Source organism: Schistocerca nitens, chromosome 4, assembly GCF_023898315.1.
Source record: "Schistocerca nitens isolate TAMUIC-IGC-003100 chromosome 4, iqSchNite1.1, whole genome shotgun sequence".
Lineage (NCBI taxonomy): Eukaryota > Metazoa > Arthropoda > Insecta > Orthoptera > Acrididae > Schistocerca > Schistocerca nitens.
Window position 1 is genome coordinate 985,305,059 of NC_064617.1, and position 25,726 is coordinate 985,330,784.

At 39.8% G+C, this 25,726-nt stretch overlaps 1 protein-coding gene across 1 annotated transcript in view; it reads right to left on the reverse strand.

The window, feature by feature from the left end:
- LOC126253694 (uncharacterized) overlaps positions 1-25,726 on the reverse strand; it is a 103,593-nt gene that overhangs the window by 63,418 nt on the left and 14,449 nt on the right. The window contains exon 4 of the mRNA XM_049955220.1: positions 4,280-4,524. Coding sequence (XP_049811177.1) covers positions 4,280-4,524 — 245 coding nt within the window. The remainder of the gene's footprint in view (positions 1-4,279; positions 4,525-25,726) is intronic.

The window sequence follows — 25,726 nt, forward strand, 5'->3', positions numbered from 1 at the left end:
AAGCCTTTGTTGTTATACAGTGTGTCCCACATAAAACCGGTACACCTCAAGCCCGAGATTCAAGCAACAATGAACAACCAAAAAAGGATAGATAACAGTAATGTTCAAAAACGTGTAGTTATCTGTTTAAACTATGAAAAATCCAGGATGGAATAATGACAATATTATGAAAAGGACAGATTGCTACTCACCATATAGGCATCCAGGCCACTTCACAAGCGGGACGTTAAGAGTACTGGTTTTACACGAGACACCCTGCACTTTTTAGGTCAGACACCTCAAAACCTCCAGGAATATTCATTACAATAAGAAAACTTCAAAATCACATGCAATGTTTTGATGTCACTTATTTATTGCAGGTGCAGCTTAGACCATGTTGCATACTATACATATGTACTCTAGCACGGATGGCGGATGTATTGTTTACTGAAGATATCGACAGTGCTGTTCTGTTCTCTACCCTTTTTTTTTGTCACTTGTGGTGACAGATTGGTTTATTGCGTAGCCTGAGGTCTACGTTGGGCAGCTACGTGACACATTGGTTGAGAGTTGGCAAACCAAACTCATGAGTCACGACATTTTTTAAATACATAAATACAATGAGTATTCAATACTTACAATCACATTCCACCAAAAATCTCCATTTTTCCACTGTGGCCTGGTATTTTCAAGCTATTAATGTGTTTCAAGGTACTAATAACAACATTCCCAACCAAAAACCCCTATTAATGTGAAGGTCCCATTAGTATTTTGTTTTCCTTGTGTTTTCATGCTGTGAACAATGTCATCTGTCGGTAGCTTCTTGAGGCTCATATCTCCACTATGTTAATGGTCTGTTGGCACTGTACTGCATTCTTTACTGATTCCTAGGAAGTTATGTTGTTTTCATACTTCATAAATGGACTAAGCATCCTCTATATGTCAAGAATGTTCAAATGGCTCTAAGCTCTATGGGACTTAACATCCGAGGTCATCAGTCCCCTAGACTTAGAACTACTTAAACCTAACTAACCTAAGGTCCCAGAACTGCTCTCATTAATAAACGGTCACAATGCCCATATAGTACTAGGGACAGAAAGGAAACAGTAAGGAAATCCTAAACTCAGATTGGAATGTATACTGCAGAGACAGGCTGGACGGTGAAAGGGGAGGCGTGTTTATAGCGATAAGAAGTGCAATAGTATCGAAGGAAATTGACGGAGATCCGAAATGTGAAATAATTTGGGTGAAGGTCACAGTTAAAGCAGGCTCAGACATGGTAATTGGATGTCTCTATAGGCCCCCTGGCTCAGCAGCTGTTGTGGCTGAGCACCTGAAGGATAATTTGGAAAATATTTCGAGTAGATTTCCCCACCATGTTATAGTTCTGGGTGGAGATTTTAATTTGCCGGATATAGACTGGGAGACTAAAACGTTCATAATGGGTGGCAGGGACAAAGAATCCAGTGAATTTTTTTTAAGTGCTTTATCTGAAAACTACCTTGAGCAGTTAAACAGAGAACCGACTCGTGGCGATAACATATTAGACCTCCTGGTGACAAACAGACCCAAACTATTTGAAACAGTTAACGCAGAACAGGGAATCAGCGATCATAAAGCGGCTACTGCATCAATGATTTCAGCCGTAAATAGAGATATTAAGAAAGGTAGGAAGATTTTTCTGTTTAGCAAAAGTGACAAAAAGCAGATTTCAGAGTACCTGACGGCTCAACACAAAAGTTTTGTCTCAAGTACAGATAGTGCTGAGGATCAGTGGACAAAGTTCAAAACCATCGTACAAAATGTGTTAGACGAGTATGTGCCAAGCAAGATCGTAAGAGATGGAAAAGAGCCACCGTGGTACAACAACCGAGTTAGAAAACTACTACGGAAGCAAAGGGAACTTCACAGCAAACATAAACATAGCCAAAGCCTTGCAGACAAACAAAAATTACGCGAAGCGAAATGTAGTGTGAGGAGGGCTATGCGAGAGGCGTTCAATGAATTCGAAAAGTAAAGTTCTATGTACTGACTTGGCAGAAAATCCTAAGAAATTTTGGTCTTATGTCAAAGCGGTAGGTGGATCAAAACAAAATGTCCAGACACTCTGTGACCAAAAAGGTACTGAAACAGAGGATGACAGACTAAAGGCCGAAATACTAAATGTCTTTTTCCAAAGCTGTTTCACAGAGGAAGACTGTACTGTAGTTCCTTCTCTAGATTGTCACACAGATGACAAAATGGTAAATATCGAAATAGACGACAGAGGGATAGAAAAACAATTAAAATCGCTCAAAAGAGAAAAGGTTGCTGGACCTGATGGGATACCAGTTCGATTTTACACAGAGTATGCGAAGGAACTTGTCCCCCTTCTTGCAGCGGTGTACCGTAGGTCTCTAGAAGAGCGTAGCGTTCCAAAGGATTGGAAAAGGGCACACAGGTCATCCCCGTTTTCAAGAAGGGACGTCGAATAGATGTGCAGAACTATAGACCTATATCTCTAATGTCAATCAGTTGTAGAATTTTGGAACACGTATTGTGTTTGAGTATAATGACTTTTCTGGAGACTAGAAATCTACTCTGTAGGAATCAGCATGGGTTTCGAAAAAGACGGTCGTGTAAAACCCAGCTCGTGCTATTCGTCCACGAGACTCAGAAGGCTATAGACACGGGTTCACAGGTAGATGTCGTGTTTCTTGACTTCCGCAAGGCGTTCGATGCAGTTCCCCACAGTCATTTAATGAACAAAGTAAGAGCATATGGACTATCAGACCAATTGTGTGATTGGATTGAAGAGTTCCTAGATAACAGAACGCAGCATGTCATTCTCAATGGAGAGAAGTCTTCCAAAGTAAGAGTGATTTCAGGTGTGCCACAGGGGAGTGTCGTAGGACCGTTGCTATTCACAATATACATAAATGACCTTATGGATGACATCGGAAGTTCACTGAGGCTTTTTGCGGATGATGCTGTGGTATATCGAGAGGTTGTAACAATGGAAAATTGTACTAAAATGCAGGAGGATCTGCAGCGAATTGACACATGGTGCAGGGAATGGCAATTGAATCTCAATGTAGACAAGTGTAATGTGCTGCGAATACATAGAAAGATAGATCCCTTATCATATAGCTACAAAACAGCAGGTCAGCAACTGGAAGCAGTTAATTCCATAAATTATCTGGGAGTAGACAATAGGAGTGATTTAAAATGGAATGACCATATAAAATTAATCGTCGGTAAAGCAGATGCCAGACTGAGATTCATTGGAAGAATCCTAAGGAAATGCAATCCGAAAACAAAGGAAGTAGGTTACAGTACACTTGTTCGCCCACTGCTTGAATACTGCTCAGCAGTGTGGGATCCGTACCAGATAGAGTTGATAGAAGAGATAGAGAAGATCCAACGGAGAGCAGCGCGCTTCGTTAAAGGATCCTTTAGTAATCGCAAAAGCTTTTCGGAGATGATAGATAAACTCCAGTGGAAGACTAAACAGGAGAGACGCTCAGTAGCTCGGTACGGGCTTTTGTTAAAGTTTCGAGAACATACCTTCACCGAAGAGTGTAGCAGTATATTGCTCCCTCCTACGTATATCTCGCGAAGAGACCATGAGGATAAAATCAGAGAGATTAGAGCCCACACATAAGCATACCGACAATCCTCCTTTCCACGAACAATATGAGACTGGAACAGAAGGGAGAACCAATAGAGGTACTCAGGGTACCCTCCACCACACACCGTCAGGTGGCTTGCGGAGTATGGATGTGGATGTAGATGTAGATGTAGAACCGCTCGGCCATACAGCCGGCCTATATGGCAAGAAATCACAAAGAATGTTTTATAAGGTTCAATTATTGATGTCTTGCTCTTTTAGATGCCTGTGAATGATTCAAAATTTTATATTAAATGAGAAGTAGAATTCGAGCTTACTGTATACTATCAAAGAAGTGGTTTAAACCAAACAAGTGATTAACAAACTTACTGTCTGTATTTGTTATGCACTCATAATGAACAAGTCTAAAAATTCCTAACAATTTAAAAATCTATATAGAAGTCTATAATAAAGTACACAAAAAATATAATAAAATACCCAAAGATAGATACTGGTAAGTATACAACATGAATCTGAGGGCATTGCTAACAGTTTCCAGTCCTTTTACTCCTTTCAGTTTGACATTATGTAAGCAACATATAAATAATGATTACAAATGAATAGCTTGAGTTAAACAAGTCAATAAATTGACCCCACAGACACAGGTCCCACACAAGCACAACATACACTGAATCAGATCATACAACAAACCTTGCAAAAGACAGCTGAGCAACTGCTACAACAAATTACACTTCCACCTTGGCCACACCAGCAACAGAATGATTCACTTCCATCTTCTGCAACTGGAAATTCACCTGCACCATAAAATGTAAAGCAGTCCTTACACAAGAGTGTTCCCAAGCGAACATGCCTCATGAGCACAGAACCTGGTTTACATCCTAAATGGGTATCACAGACGGTGCAGTGTAGTCGCAGAAACCGCACAGTTGACACATCTGAAAGCAAGAATCATAAATCACAGTGCCTACTTTCACTATAAAGTGCACACACACACACACACACACACACACACACACACTACACGAAGAGAGAGAGAGGGGGGGGGGGGGTAATTACTCATCCATCAGCACTTTAGCAGTTGGGAATAAGAACTGTCTACATATTTAAAATTAAGATAAAACAGCTGTTACAAAAATCTATTACTTTAGTTTTCAAAGCAGCTTCCCTTCAGTAATGAAATTTTGCACTGCGTTACCTGAAATGGTTAACATGACCACAATCAAAGTCCAGTTACAGTAAATTCTGAACATTGTATGAAAATGCTCAATAAATTTATTTTGTCAGTATTATATGCCTTCAGGATAATACACCTGTCCAGAGGAGTGCTAAGCAAAAAAAGGAGGAGTTTTGAAATGAGAATCATCAGAACATCCATGCCTTTCATCACCGTAAGTCCAAATCTCCCTTTTTCCCCTTCCATAACTGTGAGGAATAATGACTCATAAAATCTGACCATCCCTGAAAGACATCTACAGCTGCCTCTAGAAAATGGAAATTATTGGCTGGTTAAAACTAAAAAGCCCTCCCATACCAAACAACTATAGGAAGGGCAAATGATTTGGCCTCCTAGCTCTGAATAGCCGACAGTCGCCTCTATATGTAACACATGAAGTGGCACAAATTTTGGTCACAGGTTTCTGAGACTGCAACTGTGTCACACCACTTTAACTGCATAGACCTTGAATGGGATACAACTGAGGGCTACGAAAGAAAGAATACTACAAAACATATGTTGGAAAACTCAAACAACTGAGAAGCTTTATCTTAGTGGCATAAAATTGTTCGACACATAGTAAGATGTAATGAAAATGTGAGGGAATTGTTATGTATTTGAAAATGACATTGAGCTACACGTTATTTCATTACACTCTGGCTACAGTTCTAGATAGGCTATTTGTTATTTCAAGATATTTAGTATGTGAAATTGATACTTTTTCAACAAATCGTTACACTACTGATATATATGCATCACAATCACTACAGCTACTGCTGTTGCTGTTACCCCCACTGCCGACAGGCTGTGGTGAGAACAATCTACAAGCACAACATTCTTTCTATTATCACCAAGTTTGCATTATTAGGAACCTTTGGAGAACACGGAATATTATATATTGCCTGGCAACATTGCCCCATACATTGCCAAGTCACAAATATATTTCACTCGGGCTATAAAATATTTTTTTCAAAAGCATATAAACATTAGGTCTCAAGTTTTGTATTAATATGAACATTCAGATTAAAATGAAGTTACACAAAGTAAAGATTATATTACTTTACAACAACACATCATATCAGACTTTTGCTACCATTTTACTGCAGTAGCATCTACATTCAATAAAACAAAGTTTATATTATAAGCATTAACCTTGTAACCTTGTGCTTCCGCGTTTTCTGCCGAGTTGTTGTTTCCATTTTATGCACAATATTTCAACAGCCACCCCTGCCATCTCCTTCAGATGCTGTGAATTTTGCTGCGTGTACTTTCTCCTGGACTCCAACCAGACTGTGGACTATTGTTGGTCTCATGTGCTATTTACAGCCAAGTTTGAGTCCCTACGTTCACTATGCTCTATAGGGTACCTTTGTTTTTCAGAGCCCGTACTGATATTCCACGAACACAAATTCCCTCTATGCCTTCCAAATTTTGTGGATGTGATGAGCAGCAAGATTTTAATAAAATGCATTCTCGACCCCAAGTGTTACTTAAATTGAAACCGCCATCCCTGTTTATTAAGTTTCCTGATATCGCTATCTTGATAAGACTCCTCAATTATGCTGTCCCAGAAACTTGACGTTTGCACAATGATACTGGTCTCATCATATTTCATTTCATGGTTATGTTCTAGGCAGTGCTCGGCAACAGATAATTTGTTTGGTTGATTCAATCAGGTATGTTTCTGACATTGTTTGCATCTTTCCTTGGCTGTTCTGATAGTGTGCCCCATATAAGCCACATTCGCATGGAATGCAGTACACACCCAGCTTTCAGAGACCTAGATCATCCTTAATATTACAATGGATACTTAGTTGAAGGGAGCTAAATGGAGCTAAATACACTGAATTCCCAGTTTCTGTAGAAACCTACTGATCCGTCTGGATACTGAGTCACAGTGTATACAGAAAACCCATGCACACTGACCTGTATGTCCACATCTCTACCCATTACCATCTGTCACAAAGAAATTTTATGCTCAAGACTCTTTTCCATAGAGCTCCAACATTTTCACATTCAAGAACAGCATTCTAAAGAAAGGGTACTCAGATCATCAAATTGAAATGGTGATGCAGTCAAAGTCAAGAACGCCTGAGAAAGAAGTTGAGGCCGTGACAAAGGAAGAGAAGCCAAAAAGCACTTATCTACCTTACGCTGGCACAATATCTGGAAAGATACGTAGTCTCCTCAAGACATGGAATCTGTTGTATTTTGCTCCCTTAAAATAAGATAAAAAGTATTCTTTGTAATGTTAAAGACAATCTACATCTTTGAAAGTGGGTGTGTATCGCATCCCATGCAAATATGGCATATCTTACATGGGGCAGACAATCAGTACCATCGAGGAGAGATGCAAGGAACACCAAAGGCATGCCCAATTAAGGAAACCAAGTAAATCTGCTGTCACCGAGCACTGTCTACAATACACTCATATAAAATTAAATATGAGGAGACGAGTATCACTGTGCAAAAGCCAAGTTTCTGGGACAGCATAATTAAGTTGTCTACCGACATAAAAATGTCAGAAAAAATATTAAACAAGGACAGTGGTTTCAATTTAAACAACACTTGGATTATGGCACTCAATTACTTTATAGAAGACTGGACCGCATGGGCTACATCTTTGTTGGTGCATTCCACATCGACTTCCTACTTTTGCACATTTATTTGGCATTATTTTACAATGTTCATTAGACAAATTCTAGATGCAAACTTTACACACTAGCTTGGTTTTAGCCCAATTCTCCCTTAACATAAAAATCATTTTTTCTTTCAATGATGCTCTGTTGCTTCGGAATCGGGCTCAACAATACATAAGAGAATGTCCATACAAAGAAATAACTGAGAAATTTCTTTAATTTTAACGCTATTACTAGTACTTTTTTGCCATTTAAGTTACAATCAAACCGTCAGAGAGTACTTAAATACAGTTTTACCACAAGTACATAAAATTCTGATACGGGAGTATTCTAAAGCTCAAGACACTAAGTCAGAGCAGACAAATATGTTATTCATAATAAATTAACCCCCCCTCCCCTCCCCCAATGAACCATGGACCTTGCCGTTGGTGGGGAGGCTTGCGTGCCTCAGTGATACAGATAGCCATACCGTAGGTGCAACCACAACGGAGGGGTACCTGTCGAGACGCCAGACAAACATGTGGTTCCTGAAGAGGGGCAGCAGCCTTTCCAGTAGCTGCAGAGGCAACAGTCTGGATGACTGACTGATCTGGCCTTGTAACATAAACCAAAACGGCCTTACTGTGCTAATACCGTAAACTGCTGAAAACAAGGGAACTACAACCGTAATTTTTCCTGAGGGCATGCAGTTTTACTGTATAGTTAAATGATGATGGCGCCTCTTGGATAAAATATTCTGGAGGTCAAATAATCCCCCATTCGGGTCTCACGGCGGGGACTACTCAGAAGGGCGTCATTATCAGGAAAAACAAAACTGGCGTTCTACAGATCGGAGCATGTAAAGTCAGATCACTTAATCAGGCAGGTATGTAAGAAAATTTAAAAAGGGAAATGGATATAAAATCAAATAGGGATAATGGCAGGAATACGTTTAATGATGAATAAAAAAAATAGGAGCATGGGTAAGCTACTATGAACAGGACAGTGAACGCATTGTTGTAGCCAAGATAGACACGAAGCCCACGCCTACCACAGTAGTGCAAGTTTATATGCCAACTAGCTCCACAGATGACGAAGAGGTCGAAGAAACATATGACGAGATAAAAGAAATCATTCAGATAGTGAGGGGAGACGAACATTTAATAGTCATGGGGGATTGGAATTCGATAGTAGGACAAAGAAGAGAAGGAAAAGTAGCAGGTGAATATGGAGTGGGGGTTAGGCTCCTGGTAGAATTTTGCACAGAGCATAACTTAATCATAGCTAACACTTGGTTTAAGAATCATGAAAGAAGGTTGTATACAGCATGGTCCATATCAATTCAGGCAGGCTAGGAAAAAATCTTACCTTCATAGTCTCTGATGTTACTGGATTTAGCATGTGTTAATATGAAGGACTACATAAGGAACACGTATTTTTTTGTTCTTTTACTATAACATTCTGAACTTTATAATGTACAGGAAAAAAAAATTTTCTATCCAAAAATGCCAATACATAAAATTTTGATTTTTTTCTGTTCGTTCGTACCAAATAGTTCTACATTCCCTGAAAAAGAGAGCTTCCACTTTTAGGTTGAACAGGTTTTATAAACAACTGAAATTTCTGCCACACATAAAACCTGTTTCACTAACACATTATCACATAACAGGCTCATAAAAATCAAAATCTAGAATTATTTAACACAATTTTATATGAGAATGCAGACTTTCTCACCAAATCTTGATGACAGAATCTTCTCAGGTTGACAGCGGAGTCAGTGTGCTGTTCTCCAGCAACATTTCATCAAGTTCCTTACTTGCTATCCTCAGGCAAAGTCCAGATCTTTATAGCCACTGGACCACAGGCTTCTCTGCATCCTCGCCAGCAGTCGGGCCAATCCGGTCCGAGCAGAATTGGCGCGGCGGCGCATGGTGGTGGTGGGGAGCGGGTGGGGGGTGGGGTGGGGTGGGGTGGGGGCGTTGGATCCTGCCGTCTCGTCCTGGTGCAGCCTGTTTATTCCATCTTCCGCCACCGACCTGCCTCCATTGGTGCGCTCTCGTCTGATTCTTGATAATATTGTGTTCCACGCACTGCTGAGTTGGAAGCCACTACCCCGATTGACCAGGTTATCACTGACCCGTATCTCCACTGCCTCTTTAATAACAGAGTCCCAGAAACCTTTCACTCGACACAGTCTCTTGGTTTCTTCAAATTGAAATGTGTGTTCTTCACTGAGGCTGTGCTCCGCTACAGCGGATTTTTCTTTTTCTCCAAGGCGGACACTTTTCAGATGTTCAGAGATGCGTTGTGTTATGCAACGCTGTGTCTGTCCGATATATTGTTTCCCACATTCACAGGAAATACTGTCAACACATGGTGTTCTTAGACCCAAATTGTCCTTCATTGAGCCCAGCATATTTCTGATTTTTGATGGAGGATGGAAGGTAGTTTTTATCTTGTTCTTCTCCAGTATCCTAACAATCTTGGCCATGGGCAGCCCTGCACACGGGAGGAACACCAGACCTTTTTTGTTCTCCTCTCTTCCTGAAGGTCCTTCTCCTTCTTCTTCTTGCCCATCTTGAGAGCGCATCTCATCTGCGTTTTGGTGTATCCATTCTTCTGGAAGGTTTTCTTCAGGTGCTGAATCTCAGTAGATAAACCGCCCTTGTCGCATATGTCATGAGCTCTGCGGACAAGAGTAGTGAGTACAAATTTCCGTTGTGCTGGGTGATGGCAGCTGTTAGCGTTGAGGTACAGGTCTGTGTGTGTTTTCTGTCGGTAGACCGAGTGTCCCAGTGTGCTGTCCGTTTTCTTCTTTATCAAGATAGTGAGGAAGGGTAGGCACCCACTTTCTTCCAATTCCATTGAGAACTTGATGTTCTCATGTATGCTGTTCAGATGGCTAAGAAATTCCGTTAAGAGTGTCCTCGCCATGTGGGCAGACCACAAAAGTATCGCCCAAGTACCGATAAAAGGCCTTGGATTTAAGGCGTGCTGTTTCCAAGGCGATATCCTCGAAGTATTCCATGCACAGATTGGCAATACATGGTGCCAATGGGGATCCCACAGCGATTCCATCCACCTGTTGGTAAAACTTGTCCCCTCACTGGTACTACGTGGTTGTGAGTGCATGGCGGAATAATTCTACTGTGTCTTCGTCGAAATGATTATCAAGTAGTTTCACACAATCCTCCCTTTCCAGGGCAGTCACCACATTCTTGAAACAAACAAGTCTCTCACTTTATGTCACAGACTACTAATGACTTCACACACCCAACCATGATGTCATATGTCACGTGCTCCAGTAAGTTCTTCAAAGTTACCACACAAAGTTCAAGATTCGCACAGTACGCAAATAAACAGACATCTCTAGGTGGGTGTGGAACAACCCACTTGGGTCGTAGTGCATAAAATTTTGATCTTCCAATACGTGAAATTGTATAGTTGCTCTTATAAATTGCAAAAGTTTCTTTAATATTGTGAGTCATGTACCTCTTCACATTCACAACTTTTTGACCTTCAACTGTTACAGTTATAGTGTCTTTTTTATTGGCACTCTGGTGAAAACAGTCCCATTGATGTGCTGGATAAAATGACTGCACTATTTGAACTTGAGCTGCTTCTACAAGATGACCATAATTGGGATTTGGTCTTCCGAAAACTCCTTTTACAGAACTCACATTTCTTGATTTGTCTACAATGTACTTTGATACTGATGGAACGTGATTAAAAATTGTTTTCTTTGAAAATGTCTCTGGAATAATAGTTAAAACTTGCACCTTTTCACTGTAGGCTGCAGAAAGTTTAACAGCTTAATCAATATTCATGAAAAATTCCCGGCAAGAGGTGCACGAGTGCTATGGTTCATTTTCTTCTGAAGTGGGAATTTCTACTTTGAAGAGTGTTGTCAGTTTTGCTGTAGTGTGTTCATCCATAGCTTTAGCAATTTCTCTGTGCTTTCTTGATGCACAGAGCTTATGACTTGACTTTACTGATCACGGTTTCTTAACAGCACTAATACCTACCTCTGTAGTTAACTGATTCAGGGTATTTAATTCTTCCTCTATTGATGCAAAATCTACATCATCTGCACCACAAGAGGCTTCACCTCGTTCAGATACTATCACTGTCGTTATTCTGTCAAAACATTTAGAACACAGACAATCATCACTGGAAACATCTACACTTTGAAACAGAGTCTTCAAATGAGAACACTTATTCTCAACCTGAACAAAGTCTGTTTTTTTTTTCTTTGTATTATATATCGCTCTTTCATGGATATGCAAATAGTCAGCACACTTCACACTCCTGTGGCCCCAGTCACAAGACATTTCAAACAGTCCTTCCCATAAGACACACTGCAACTGTCTCAACTGACAAATTCCTCACGAAAACACAGAACTCACTTGACGGTCTCAGATTCCTTAGAAGCCTCTTCAGTAGACAAATTAGCACTGAACAACTACAATACAGAAACCTGCAATGAACGACCACAACAAAGAAAGTGACAAGAAACAAACTGTAAGAAATATCTGCAACAATGAAAGTGAAAAGAAATAACTGCAACAAAGACAATAAAAATAAATATTGTAACAAAGAAATTAGTAAGAAACGACTTCAGTGAAGACATACACTACCCCTGAAAGTTAAAAAAAAATATTTTAAAAATAAAACCTACAAAACTTAAAAGTGGAAGCTCTTCTTTACAGAGGATATAGCACTACATGGTACTAATCAACAGAAAAAAGTCTAACTTTCTGGATTGACATCTTTAAAAAAAAAAATTTTTTCTGTAAATTATAAAAAAACTCAAAAGGCGACATTAAAGAACTTTGACAGATATGTCCATAGGAAGGATACTGTTGTATTCATTGCAATTATCTTTAAAATAAAAAAATTCTAACAAAGTATCTAAAACTGTTACAGAGATGTTGTTGTTGTTGTCTTCAGTCCAGAGACTGGTTTGATGCAGCTCTCCATGCTACTCTATCCTGTGCAAGCTTCTTCATTTCCCAATACCTACTGCAACCTACATCCTTCTGAATCTGTTTAGTGTATTCATCTCTCGGTCACCCTCTACGATTTTTACACTCCATGCTGCCCTCCGGTACTAAATTGGTGATCTCTTGCTGTCTCAGAACATGTCCTACCAACCGATCCCTTCTTCTAGTCAAGTTGTGCCACAAGCTCCTCTTCTCTCCAATTCTATTCAATACCTCCTCATTATTTATGTGATCTACCCATCTAATCTTCAGCATTCTTCTGTAGAACCACATTTTGAAACCTTCTATTCTCTTCTTGTCCAAACTATTTATCGTCCATGTTTCACTTCTATACATGGCTACACTCCATACACATACTTTCATAAACGACTTCCTGACACATCTATACTCGATGTTAACAAATTTCTCTTCTTCAGAAACGCTTTCCTTGCCATTGCCAGTCTACATTTAATATCCTCTCTACTTCGACCATCATCAGTTATTTTGCTCCCCAAATAGCAAAACTCCTTTACTACTTTAAGTGTCTCATTTCCTAATCTAATTCCTTCAGCATCACTTAATTTAATTCAACTACATTCCATTATCCTCGTTTTGCTTTTGTTGTTGTTCATCTTATATCTCCCTTTCAAGACACTATCCATTCTGTTCAACTGCTCCTACAGGTCCTTTGCTGCCTCTGACAGAATTACAATGTCATCGGCGAACCTCAAAGTTTTTATTTCTTCTCCATGGATTTTAATACCAACTCCGAATTTTTCTTTTGTTTCCTTTACTCTTTACTGCTTGCTCAATGTACAGATTCAACAACATCGGGGAGAGGCTACAACCCTGTCTCACTCCCTTCCCAACTACTGCTTCCCTTTCATGTCCCTCGACTCTTGTAACTGCCATCTGGTTTCTGTACAAATTGTAAATAGCCTTTCGCTCCCTGTATTTTACACCTGCCACCTTCAGAATTTGAAAGAGTATTCCAGTTAACGTTGTCAAAAGCTTTCTCCAAGTCTACAAATGCTTGAAATGTAGGTTTGCCTTTTCTTAATCTATCTTCTAAAATAAGTCGTAGGGTCAGTATTGCCTCACGTGTTCCCATATTTCTACGGAATCCAAACTGATCTTCCCCGAGGTCGGCTTCTACCAGATTTTCCATTCGTCTGTAAAGAATTCGCGTTAGTATTTTGCAGCCGTGGCTTATTAGACTGATAGTTCAGTAATTTTCACATCTGTCAACACCTGCTTTCTTTGGGATTGGAATTATTATATTCTTCTTGAAGTCTGGGGGTATCTCGCCTGTCTCATACATCTTGCTCACTAGATGGTAGAAGTTTGTTAGGTCTGACTCTCCCAAGGCTGTATCATATCTCCTATTTCATCTTCATCTACATTTTCTTCCATTTCTATAATAGTGTCCTCAAGAACATCGCCCTTGTATAGACCTTCTATATACTCCTTCCACGTTTCTGCTTTCCCTTCTTTGCTTCGAACTGGGTTTCCATCTAAGCTCTTGATATTCATTCAAGTGCTTCTCTTTTCTCCAAAGGTGTCTTTAATTTTCATGTAGGCAGTATCTATCTTACCCCTAGTGAGATAAGCCTCTACATCCTTACATTTGTCCTCTAGCCATCCCTGCTTAGTCATTTTGCACTTCCTGTCGATCTCATTTTTGAGACGTTCGTATTCCTTTTTGCCTGCTTCATTTACTGCATTTTTATATTTTCTCCTTTCATCAATTAAATTCAATATATCTTCCGTTACCCAAGGATTTCTATTAGCCCTCATCTTTTTACGTTTTTACCATTCTTCTTCTACTGTATTTCTTTCCCCCATTCTTGTCAATCGTTCCCTAATGCTCTCCCTGAAGCTCTCTACAGCCTCTGGTTCTTTCAGTTTATCCAGGTCCCATCTCCTCAAAGTCCCACCTTTTTGCAGTTTCTTCAGTTTTAATATACAGTTCATAACCAATAGATTGTGATCAGAGTCCACATCTGCCCCTGGAAATGTCTTACAATTTAAAACCTGGTTCCTGAATCTCTGTCTTACCATTATATAATCTATCTGAGACCTTCCAGTATCTCCAGGCTTCTTCCATGTATACAACCTTCTTTTATGATTCTTGAACCAAGTGTTAGCTATGATTCAGTTATGCTCTGTGCAAAATTCTACCAGGCAGCTTCCTCTTTCATTCCTTACTCCCATTCCATATTCACCTACTATGTTTCCTTCTCTTCCTTTCCCTACTATCAAGTTCCAGTCAGCCATGACTATTAAATTTTCCTCTCCCTTCACTATCTGAATAATATCTTTTATCTCATCATACATTTCATCATCAATCTCGTTGCCATCTGCGGAGCTAGTTGGCATATAAACTTGTAATACTGTGGTAGGTGTGGGCTTCGTATCTATCTTAGCCACAATAATGCGTTCACTATGCTGTTTGTAGTAGCTTACCCGCATTCCTATTTCCCTATTCATTATTAAACCTACTCCTGCATTACCCCTATTTGATTTTGTATTTATAACCCTGTATTCACCCGACCAGAAGTCTTGTTCCTCCTGCCACTGAAATTCACTAATTCCCACTATATCTAACTTTAACCGATCCATTTCCCTTTTTAAATTTTCTAACCTACCTGCCCGATTAAGGGATCTGACATTCCGTGCTCCGATCCGTAGAACACCAGTTTTCTTTCTCCTGATAACGATGTCCTCCTGAGTAGTCCCCATTTGGAGATCCAGATGGGAGACTATTTTACCTCCGGAATATTTTACCCAAAAGGACACCATCATCATTTCACCATACAGTTAAGCTGCAAGCCCTTGGGAAAAATTACGGCTATAGTTTCCCCTTGCTTTCAGCCATTTGCAGTACCAGAACAGCAAGGCCGTTTTGGTTAGTGTTACATGGCCAGATCAGTCAATCAGTTTTTTCTGAAATCCGCATCTTCAAAATGGTGTCCGCAGTTTTATCTTTGGAGGCCTGTATCTCAGGACAGGAATTTTTTTGGAGAAAACAAAAAAATTACACGTTTATTACCTACTCCTGAATTTTAACATATGCTAAATTCAATAACATCCAAGACTACGAAGGAACCCCCCACCGCCTGAAGTGATACGGATTATGCCAGATGTAGAGGAGGCCTGGAGACACTGGAAAGTTTCAGATAGATTATATAATGGCAAGACAGAGATTTATGAACTGAGTTTTAAATTGTAAGACGATTCCTGGGGCAGATGTGGACTCTGACCACAATTTATTGGTTACGAACTGTAGACTAAAACTGAAGAAACTGCAAAAAGGTAGGAATTTAAGGAGATGGAACCTAGATAAACTGAAAGAGCCAGAGGTTGTAGAGAGTTTCAATGAGAGCATTAGGGAACGACTGACAAGAACGGGGGAAAGAAAGACAGTAGAAGAAGGATGCGTAGCTTTGAGAGATGAAAATGTCAAGGCAGCAGATGATCAAGTAGTTAAAAAGGCAAGGGCTAGTAGAAATCCTTGGGTAACAGAAGAGATACTGAATTTAATTGATGAAAGGAGAAAATATAAAAATGCAGTAAATGAAGCAGGCAAAAAGGAATACAAGCGTCTCAAAAATAAGATCGACAGGAGGTGCCAAATGGCTAAGCGGGGATGGCTAGGGACAAATGTAAAGAGGATGGGGTATATACTATTAGAGGGTAAGATAGGCACTGCCTACAGGAAAATTAAAGAGACCTTTGGAGAAAAGAGATACCCTTGAATGAACATCAAGAGCACAGATGGAAAACCAGTTCTAAGCAATGAAGCGAAATCAGAAAGGTGGAAGGAGTATATCGAGGGTCTATACAAGGGTGGTGAACTGGAGGGCAATATAATGGACATGTGAGAGGACTTAGGTGAAGAGGTGAAGATGAAACAGGAGATATGATTCTGCATGTAAGAATTTGACAGGGCATTAAATGACCTGAGCTGAAACAAGGCCCTGGGAGTAGACAACATTCCATCAGAACTACTGATAGCCTTGGGAGAGCCATGCCTGACAAAACTCTACCATATGGTGAGCAAGATGTATGAGACAGGCGAAATACCCTCCCTCAGACCTCAAGAAGAATATAATAATTCCAATCGGACAGAAAGCAGGTGTGAAAATTACTGAACTATCAGTTTAATAAGTCATGGCTGCAAAATACTAACAAGAATTCTTTACAGACAAATCGAAAAACTGGTAGAAGCCGACCTTGGGGAAAATCCGTTTGGATTCCGTAGAAATGTTGGAACACATGAGGCAATACTGACCCTATGAATTATCTTAGAAGATAGATTAGGGAAAGGCAAACCCACTTTTCTAGCATTTGTAGACTCAGAGAAAGCTTTTGACAATGTTGACTGGAGTACTCTCTTTAAAATTCTGAAGGTGCCAGGTGTCAAATACAGGGAATGAAAGGCTATTTACAATTTGTACAGAAACCAGACTGCAGTTATAAGAGTAGAGGGGCACGAAAGGGAAGAACTGGTTGAGAAGGGAGTGAGGCAGGGTTGTAGCCTATCCCCATAAAATCCACGGAGAAGAAATAAAAAACTTTGAGGAGTTTCGCCGATGACATTGTAATTCTGTCAGAGGCAGCAAAGGACCTGGAAGAGCAGTTGAACAGAATGAATAGTGTCTTGAAAGGAGTAGATGAGGTTTGTTATTTGGGGAGCAAAATAACTGATGATGGTCGAAGTAGAGAGGATATAAAATGTAGACTGTCAATGGCAAGAAAAGTGTTTCTGAAGAAGAGAAATTTGTTAACATCGAGCATAAATTTAAATGTCAGGAAGTCTTTTCTAAAAGTATTTGTATGGAGTGTGGCTATGTATGGAAGTGAAACATGGACGATAAACTGTTTAGACAAGAAGAGAATTGAAGCTTTCGAAATGTGGTGCTACAGAAGACTGCTGTAGATTAGATAGATAGATCACATAACAAATGAAGAGGTATTGAATAGAATTGGGGAGAAGAGGAATTTGTGGCACAGCTTGACTAGAAGAAAGGGTCGGATGGTAGGACACAATCTGAGGCATCAAGGGATCAACAATTTAGTACTGGAGGGCAGCATGGAGGGTAAAAATCGTAGGGGGGGGGGGGGGGCGGGGAGGACGACTAAGAGATGAATACATTAAGCAGATTCAGAAGGATGTAGGTTGCAGTAGGTACTTGGAAATGAAGAAGCTTGCACAGGATAGGGTAGCATGGAGAGCTGCATCAAACCAGTCTCTGGACTGAAGATTACAACAAACAACAATAAATTAAATACAATGGTTTACGTATCTCTGATTCAGCCTGTGTATAACAACATAGTACACTTCAACTGTTTAGCAAGGACATCTGATCCTAAAAAGTTTCAGTCTTTCACCACTGCCGCTGCTTCCAGTGAGGATGCATAGCTGTCATTGGTGTTACAATTTATAACAGTATAACAATGAAAATAATTTTTTACAATATAATGTAACTGGACTGACTACGAAAGTAAGCACTAAGGAAGCAGTGGCAGGAGAACACAGACATAAAAAAAAGGTTATACTTATGCAAGCGTTTAGAGCCAGTAGCTCCTCCTTCCGGCAGAAGGGTTGAAAAGGAAAGAAGAGGGGTGAAGTTAGGATGAATGGGCATAGGTAGAGGACATTTACCAGCAATCTCAGTGCCTGTTTCATCACCGGAATCTTCCCCCAGCACCAGTTTCTCAGGGCTCTGCAGGTGGTAATTAGCACTAACACATGTCCTTGGTTCTCGCCATCCACCTGACCTTAATTTACGATAATTTCTTCTGTATAACCATTTCTTCACAGTAACTTCTTGTTTCTTAACTCCATTTTAGCTTTCTACCTCTTTCATTTATTACCTGTCTATTTTTCATCATCCCCCTCCAACTTCTGTTACATACAATGCACTTAGCTTTTCACTCTTATTAGTCTATGCATGATGTTTTAGCAGTAATCTCTGTTTAGCATATTACCCTGTCTTCCACCTTTAAGGTCTCAGGTTTTCAACTTGTATGGTGGGGTCCCCAACAGTCTTTCCTTATCCCATCTGGTAAGTCTCCCCTGACCCACAGTTCCGAGTGACACTTCTCAAATCTACCCCTCTTTCTAATCCGCCCCAGTCCTCTTCCTTCCCCTTGAACCCTTCAGCCAGGAGGAGGAGCCACTGGCTCCAAAAGCTTGGATAAGTATAACCTCCTTTCATGTTTGTCTTCTCCTGCCAACACTTGGTGAGTAAGTTTTTTGATTTACACCATTAATGTCATTTATTTCTCTTTTAAAAAAGTATTTACAAGGATTACATTTCTGTTCCTAAACAATTCTTACTTCTTTCTATTTCATTCTTTTCTCCAGGGTGTAAAGATGTTTCTTTTATTCAAGTAACCTTTGAGACTTGATACATGAAGACTCATATTTTACTAAATAGAAGTAAAAGGACTGGTGAAGTTTAGGAAATAAGTAGAGTAATAGAAAATTCACCCGGCACCTTGGGTTTTCATCTATCCAAATACATTTTTGAGAATTCATTATTTTCATTTATGTACTAGCAAATGTTTATTCTGTAACTGCAGCTCTGATTTATTTACAACTGCTAATGCAACATTTGACTGTAGATTTAGTAGTAGCTCTGTCTGGTTTTGACCTGTGTGTAGAATATCCTCACTGGCTAGTGTGTGGTGTATTGGGATTTTGCAACTTGACTAGCTGCCTGTGATGACTCTGTACAGATAACATAACCTCTTTACCCTGTATGATGTCATTGCTCAGACAAGGCTCTGTTGTGCAAGTAACTGGAGGAGAAAGCTGTATTCTGAATCCAATCTTTTCATGCTGTTGTTGTTGTGGTCTTCAGTCCAGAGACTGGTTTGATGCAGCTCTCCATGCTACTCTATCCTGTGCAAGCTGCTTCATTTCCCAGTACCTACTGCAACCTACATCCTTCTGAATCTGTTTACTGTATTCATCTCTCTGTCTCCCCCCCCCCCCCCCCCCATACGATTTTTACCCTCCATGCTGCCCTCCAGTACTAAATTGTTGATCCCTTGATGCCTCAGATCATGTCCTACCAACCGATCCTTTCTTCTAGTCAAGCTGTACCACAAATCCCTCTTCTCCCCAATTCCATTCAATACCTCCTCAACCATAATTAATTCATGTTAGTAAGCTCTGACAAGAGTTCCAGTTTGGTGTAGATGAAATTGTGATGAATTCTTAAGATTTTTTTCATATAATGAGTTCACATAAACTAAATAAAGAGAAAGTTTCGTGCACATCAAAAATTCGGTAACAACGTCAGAAAACACATTTTTGTAAAGTGTCCATAATCGTCTTAATAATTTGTTGCCTCACTTAAAAGTGAAATTGAAAGATGGTGTAACTTTTCCAGAATATATTGATGGTAGTTCCATATTTGTACACTGAATAATTTGCCTGTTTGAGCACGTTGAACAAAATCAAAGATTATGCATTTGTTCTACGTCCGACACGGCAGACAACACACACACACACACACACACACACACACACACACACACACACCAAGAATCTTGTCAAAAAGGAGGTGAAGTTGTGAGGAAAAACTCCAATGTCAGAGAATATGCTTTGAATTTTGTATTGATATGAAATTGAGAATCTTTTCTGGAGAATGTTCTCTTTTTTATTCACAAGACTCAAATTTGTTTACACATGACACTAATGTCGAGGTGAGTGATGTCAAGGAATATATGTCCATAACAACTAATCAAGTCCCCAAGCCCCTCCATTAACGGTTCAACACCAATATACTGACCCTTAATGTGAAGAAAACAGTTTCATGAGGCACTGATAACCATTAGGACATAAAGCCCAAAACAAAGTATTGAGAAAAGTGAATGTCTGTAAAATCAAATTTGAACACAAACTATCTGTCTCACTGGTCTCAATTGTTTTTCAATCATATCTCAAAATCCCATAATTCCTATGAAAAAAATGATGTACCCACTCTATGAAAAAATAATGTACTTGCATTATGATATGAAACATTACTAAATATTTAAGATTATATTTATTGTTAATGTTACTTCACAAAATTTGCACATGCAGACAGGGTCTTTTTTCAGCAACATAGTTTGGAATTAATGCGAAACTCAATTAGAACACGAAGAACAGATACTGATTGCATGCAAAACACACAAACACACACACACACACACACACACACACACACACACACACACACACACAATGATGGCCTATGCCAATACCTGAAGGTCCTCATTATCACCAATTTCATTAAGCATGTTCTGTGGCTTTGAGGTTCAGATAAAATTGCCAATACACCACCGATTATTAAATATTACTACTGCATACATGATATAGACACTATGTTGTGTGTCCCAGCCAACAAATGAGAAATGCAGAGCAACAAAATTACACTGTGTGGTCTGCGCCCATGTTGTTGTTGTGGTCTTCAGTCCTGAGACTGGTTTGATGCAGCTCTCCATGCTACTCTATCCTGTGCAAGCTTCTTCATCTCCCAGTACCTACTGCAACCTACATCCTTCTGAATCTGTTTAGGGTATTCATCTCTTGGTCTCCCTCTACGATTTTTACCCTCCACGCTGCCCTCCAATGCTAAATTTGTGATCCCTTGATGCCTCAAAACATGTCCTACCAACCGATCCCCTCTTCTAGTCAAGTTGTGCCACAAACTTCTCTTCTCCCCAATCCTATTCAGTACCTCCTCATTAGTTACGTGATCTACCCACCTTACCTTCAGCATTCTTCTGTAGCACCACATTTCGAAAGCTTCTATTCTCTTCTTGTCCAAACTAGTTATCGTCCACGTTTCACTTCCATACATGGCTACACTCCATACAAATACTTTCAGAAACGACTTCCTGACACTTAAATCTATACTTGATGTTAACAAATTTCTCTTCTTGAGAAACGCTTTCCTTGCCATTGCCAGTCTACATTTTATATCCTCTCTACTTCGACCATCATCGGTTATTTTACTCCCTAAATAGCAAAACTCCTTTACTACTTTAAGTGTCTCATTTCCTAACCTAATTCCCTCAGCATCACCCGACTTAATTTGACTACATTCCATTATCCTCGTTTTGCTTTTGTTGATGATCATCTTATATCCTCCTTTCAAGACACTGTCCATTCCGTTCAACTGCTCTTCCAAGTCCTTTGCTGTCTCTGACAGAATTACAATGTCATCGGCGAACCTCAAAGTTTTTACTTCTTCTCCATGGATTTTAATACCTACTCCGAATTTTTCTTTTGTTTCCTTTACTGCTTGCTCAATATACAGATTGAATAACATCGGGGAGAGGCTACAACCCTGTCTCACACCTTTCCCAACCACTGCTTCCCTTTCATGCCCCTCGACTCTTATAACTGCCATCTGGTTTCTGTACAAATTGTAAATAGCCTTTCGCTCCCTGTATTTTATCCCTGCCTCCTTCAGAATTTGAAAGAGAGTATTCCAGTTAACGTTGTCAAAAGCTTTCTCTAAGTCTACAAATGCTAGAAATGTAGGTTTGCCTTTTCTTAATCTAGCTTCTAAGATAAGTCGTAAGGTCAGTATTGCCTCACGTGTTCCAACATTTCTACGGAATCCAAACTGATCTTCCCCGAGGTCGGCTTCTACCAGTTTTTCCATTCGTCTGTAAAGAATTCGCGTTAGTATTTTGCAGCTGTGACTTATTAAACTGATAGTCCGGTAATTTTCACATCTGTCAACACCTGCTTTCTTTGGGATTGGAATTATTATATTCTTCTTGAAGTCTGAGGGTATTTCGCCTGTCTCATACATCGTGCTCACCAGATGGTAGAGTTTTGTCATGACTGGCTCTCCCGAGGCCATCAGTAGTTCTAATGGAATGTTGTCTACTCCCGGGGCCTTGGTTCGACTCAGGTCTTTCAGTGCTCTGTCAAACTCTTCACGCAGTATCGTATCTCCCATTTCATCTTCATCTACATCCTCTTCCATTTCCATAATATTGTCCTCAAGTACATCGTCCTTGTATAGACCCTCTATATACTCCTTCCACCTTTCTGCTTTCCCTTCTTTGCTTAGAACTGGGTTTCCATCTGAGCTCTTGATATTCATACAAATGGTTCTCTTATCTCCAAAGGTCTCATTAATTTTCCTGTAGGCAGTATCTATCTTACCCCTAGTGAGACAAGTCCCTACATCCTTACATTTGTCCTCTAGCCATCCCTGCTTAGCCATTTTGCACTTCCTGTCGATCTCATTTTTGAGACGCTTGTATTCCTTTTTGCCTGCTTCATTTACTGCATTTTTATATTTTCTCCTTTCATCAATTAAATTCAATATTTCTTCTGTTACCCAAGGATTTCTATTAGCCCTCGTCTTTTTACCTACTTGATCGTCTGCTGCCTTCACTACTTCATCCCTCAGAGCTACCCATTCTTCTTCTACTGTATTTCTTTCCCCCATTCCTGTCAATTGTTCCCTTATGCTCTCCCTCAAACTCTCTACAACCTCTGGTTCTTTCAGTTTATCCAGGTCCCATCTCCTTAAATTCCCACCTTTTTGCAGTTTCTTCAGTTTCAATCTGCAGTTCGTAACCAATATATTGTGGTCAGAATCCACATCTGCCCCAGGAAATGTCTTACAATTTAAAACCTGGTTCCTAAATCTCTGTCTTACCATTATATAATCTATCTGATACCTTTTAGTATCTCCAGGATTCTTCCAGGTATACAACCTTCTTTTATGATTCTTGAACCAAGTGTTAGCTATGATTAAGTTGTGCTCTGTGCAAAATTCTACAAGGCGGCTTCCTCTTTCATTCCTTCCCCCCAATCCATATTCACCTACTATGTTTCCTTCTCTCCCTTTTCCTACTGACGAATTCCAGTCACCCATGACTATTAAATTTTCGTCTCCCTTCACTACCTGAATAATTTCTTTTATCTCGTCATACATTTCATCAATTTCTTCATCATCTGCAGAGCTAGTTGGCATATAAACTTGAACTACTGTAGTAGGCATGGGCTTTGTGTCTATCTTGGCCACAATAATGCGTTCACTATGCTGTTTGTAGTAGCTAACCCGCACTCCTATTTTTTTATTCATTATTAAACCTACTCCTGCATTACCCCTATTTGATTTTGTATTTATAACCCTGTAATCACCTGACCAAAAGTCTTGTTCCTCCTGCCACCGAACTTCACTAATTCCCACTATATCTAATTTTAACCTATCCATTTCCCTTTTTAAATTTTCTAACCTACCTACCCGATTAAGGGATCTGACATTCCACGCTCCGATCCGTAGAACGCCAGTTCTCTTTCTCCTGATTACGACGTCCTCTTGAGTAGTCCCCGCCCGGAGATCCGAATGGGGGACTATTTTACCTCCGGAATATTTTACCCAAGAGGACGCCATCATCATTTAATCATACAGTAGAGCTGCATGTCCTCGGGAAAAATTACGGCTGTAGTTTCCCCTTGCTTTCAACCGTTCGCAGTACCAGCACAGCAAGGCCGTTTTGGTTAATGTTACAAGGCCAGATCAGTCAGTCATCCAGACTGTTGCCCCTGCAACTACTGAAAAGGCTGCTGCCCCTCTTCAGGAACCACATGTTTGTCTGGCCTCTCAACAGATACCCCTCCGTTGTGGTTGCACCTACGGTACGGCCATCTGTATCACTGAGGCACGCAAGCCTCCCCACCAACGGCAAGGTCCATGGTTCATGGTTCTGTTCTGCGCCCATAAGGAAATGAATATCCGAAAAACTGGCAGAACAGCTTTTTGTGAATGTTTCAATGTACAGTGAGGGGATACAGATACAGATAGAGTTGGTTCAGCATAAGATCAACACGTCAGGAGCATTCATACATGCTAAAATCTCAAAATAGATGACTGTTCTTTAAGTCTTTGTGATTCATGTAAAATTTGGAAAAACAAATCAAAACTACTGGGCAGAAATGAGTTAGAAAGGGTATGTTGCACAATACTTTTAGGAATGTATGCAGATCAAGACAAACGGCAAGGACCAGGTAATCAATCTCTCCTAGGGACTCAGGTCTGCTTGGAGAACTATTTCTAATGTTTCCTCCTCAGATGGTGCTAGAATGGCTACACCCCCCCCCCCCCCCCACCACCCCAAGGGTTATCTAGACAATTATAGACAACTCCCCAAATTTAAGCTGGACGGAGATGTACATTCGACCCATTTCTTAAAAAGATTTAACCAAGCATTACCAAAAAAATGGGGAGGTTCTAAGAAGATAGAATTTGCTGTGGTGTACCTTCTCGGGGAAGCCTCAGGTACAGTAAATATTGAGAATTTATCATCTTGGGAAAGCTTGCAAAAGAAGATTAAACAGGGTGTAAACGTGGACAAGAAAAAAAAATTCCCGGATTTCACAGTAAAAAATACACTTTCTCCCGGGTGAAAATATACTTCACCCCCCCCCCCTTAAAAAAAAGAGCATTTTGGAAAGATATTTGATGTGTAGCAACATGTGCGCTGCATATTTTCGTATTACAAAAGTATAAATTCAAATTCAACCAAACACCACATGTTACTTTCCACAGCATTGAAATAGATATTGCGATGCACTTTTGTAAGCCAGTTATGGCTCATGTCATGTGATTTCTCCAGCCAATGACAGCAGAACACGTGATGTAGTCCGTCAAAAGCAACAACACTGTTAAGTAGCGCGTACAGAGAAATAGGAAAAGTTAATGGTTTAAATTAATATATATATATATATATATATATATATATATATATATATATATATAGTGTTGTTACAAGAAAAGCAAAGCTTTCACATATAATATTGGTCTCGAAGATTAATAAGCTGCAAGAGAAGCTTTCACATATTATGTTGTTCTTTTTTTCGTATGTTACACTTTCAGATACATCACACAAATGTGCCAGTAAAATTTTTAATAATGACATAAATGTTTGATCTTCTGGGCTCAAAATTTTTTTTAATGATCGTCCTCACAGAGTTGATTTTTAAATGAGAGTCAAATGCTCTGTGATGTAAGAAATTCATCATACATTCTTGTACAAAGTTCATCTTGCGTTAAAGGAAATTTACTTTGAAAGTAACGCTTTACAAACAATCATTCATAATATTTTCCCACAACCTGTTAGAAATAGGTTCATTTCAGGAGTTACCAGAGAGCACAAGATAACAGGCATCACCGCACTTGTGCAGCTACAATGATGCAGGAACCCCTTGTGTTCGTAATTGTAAAACATTAAAAGATCTTACATCATGTTATAAAAGAAGCAAGACATCAGAGGATACTCCACGAGCATCGGA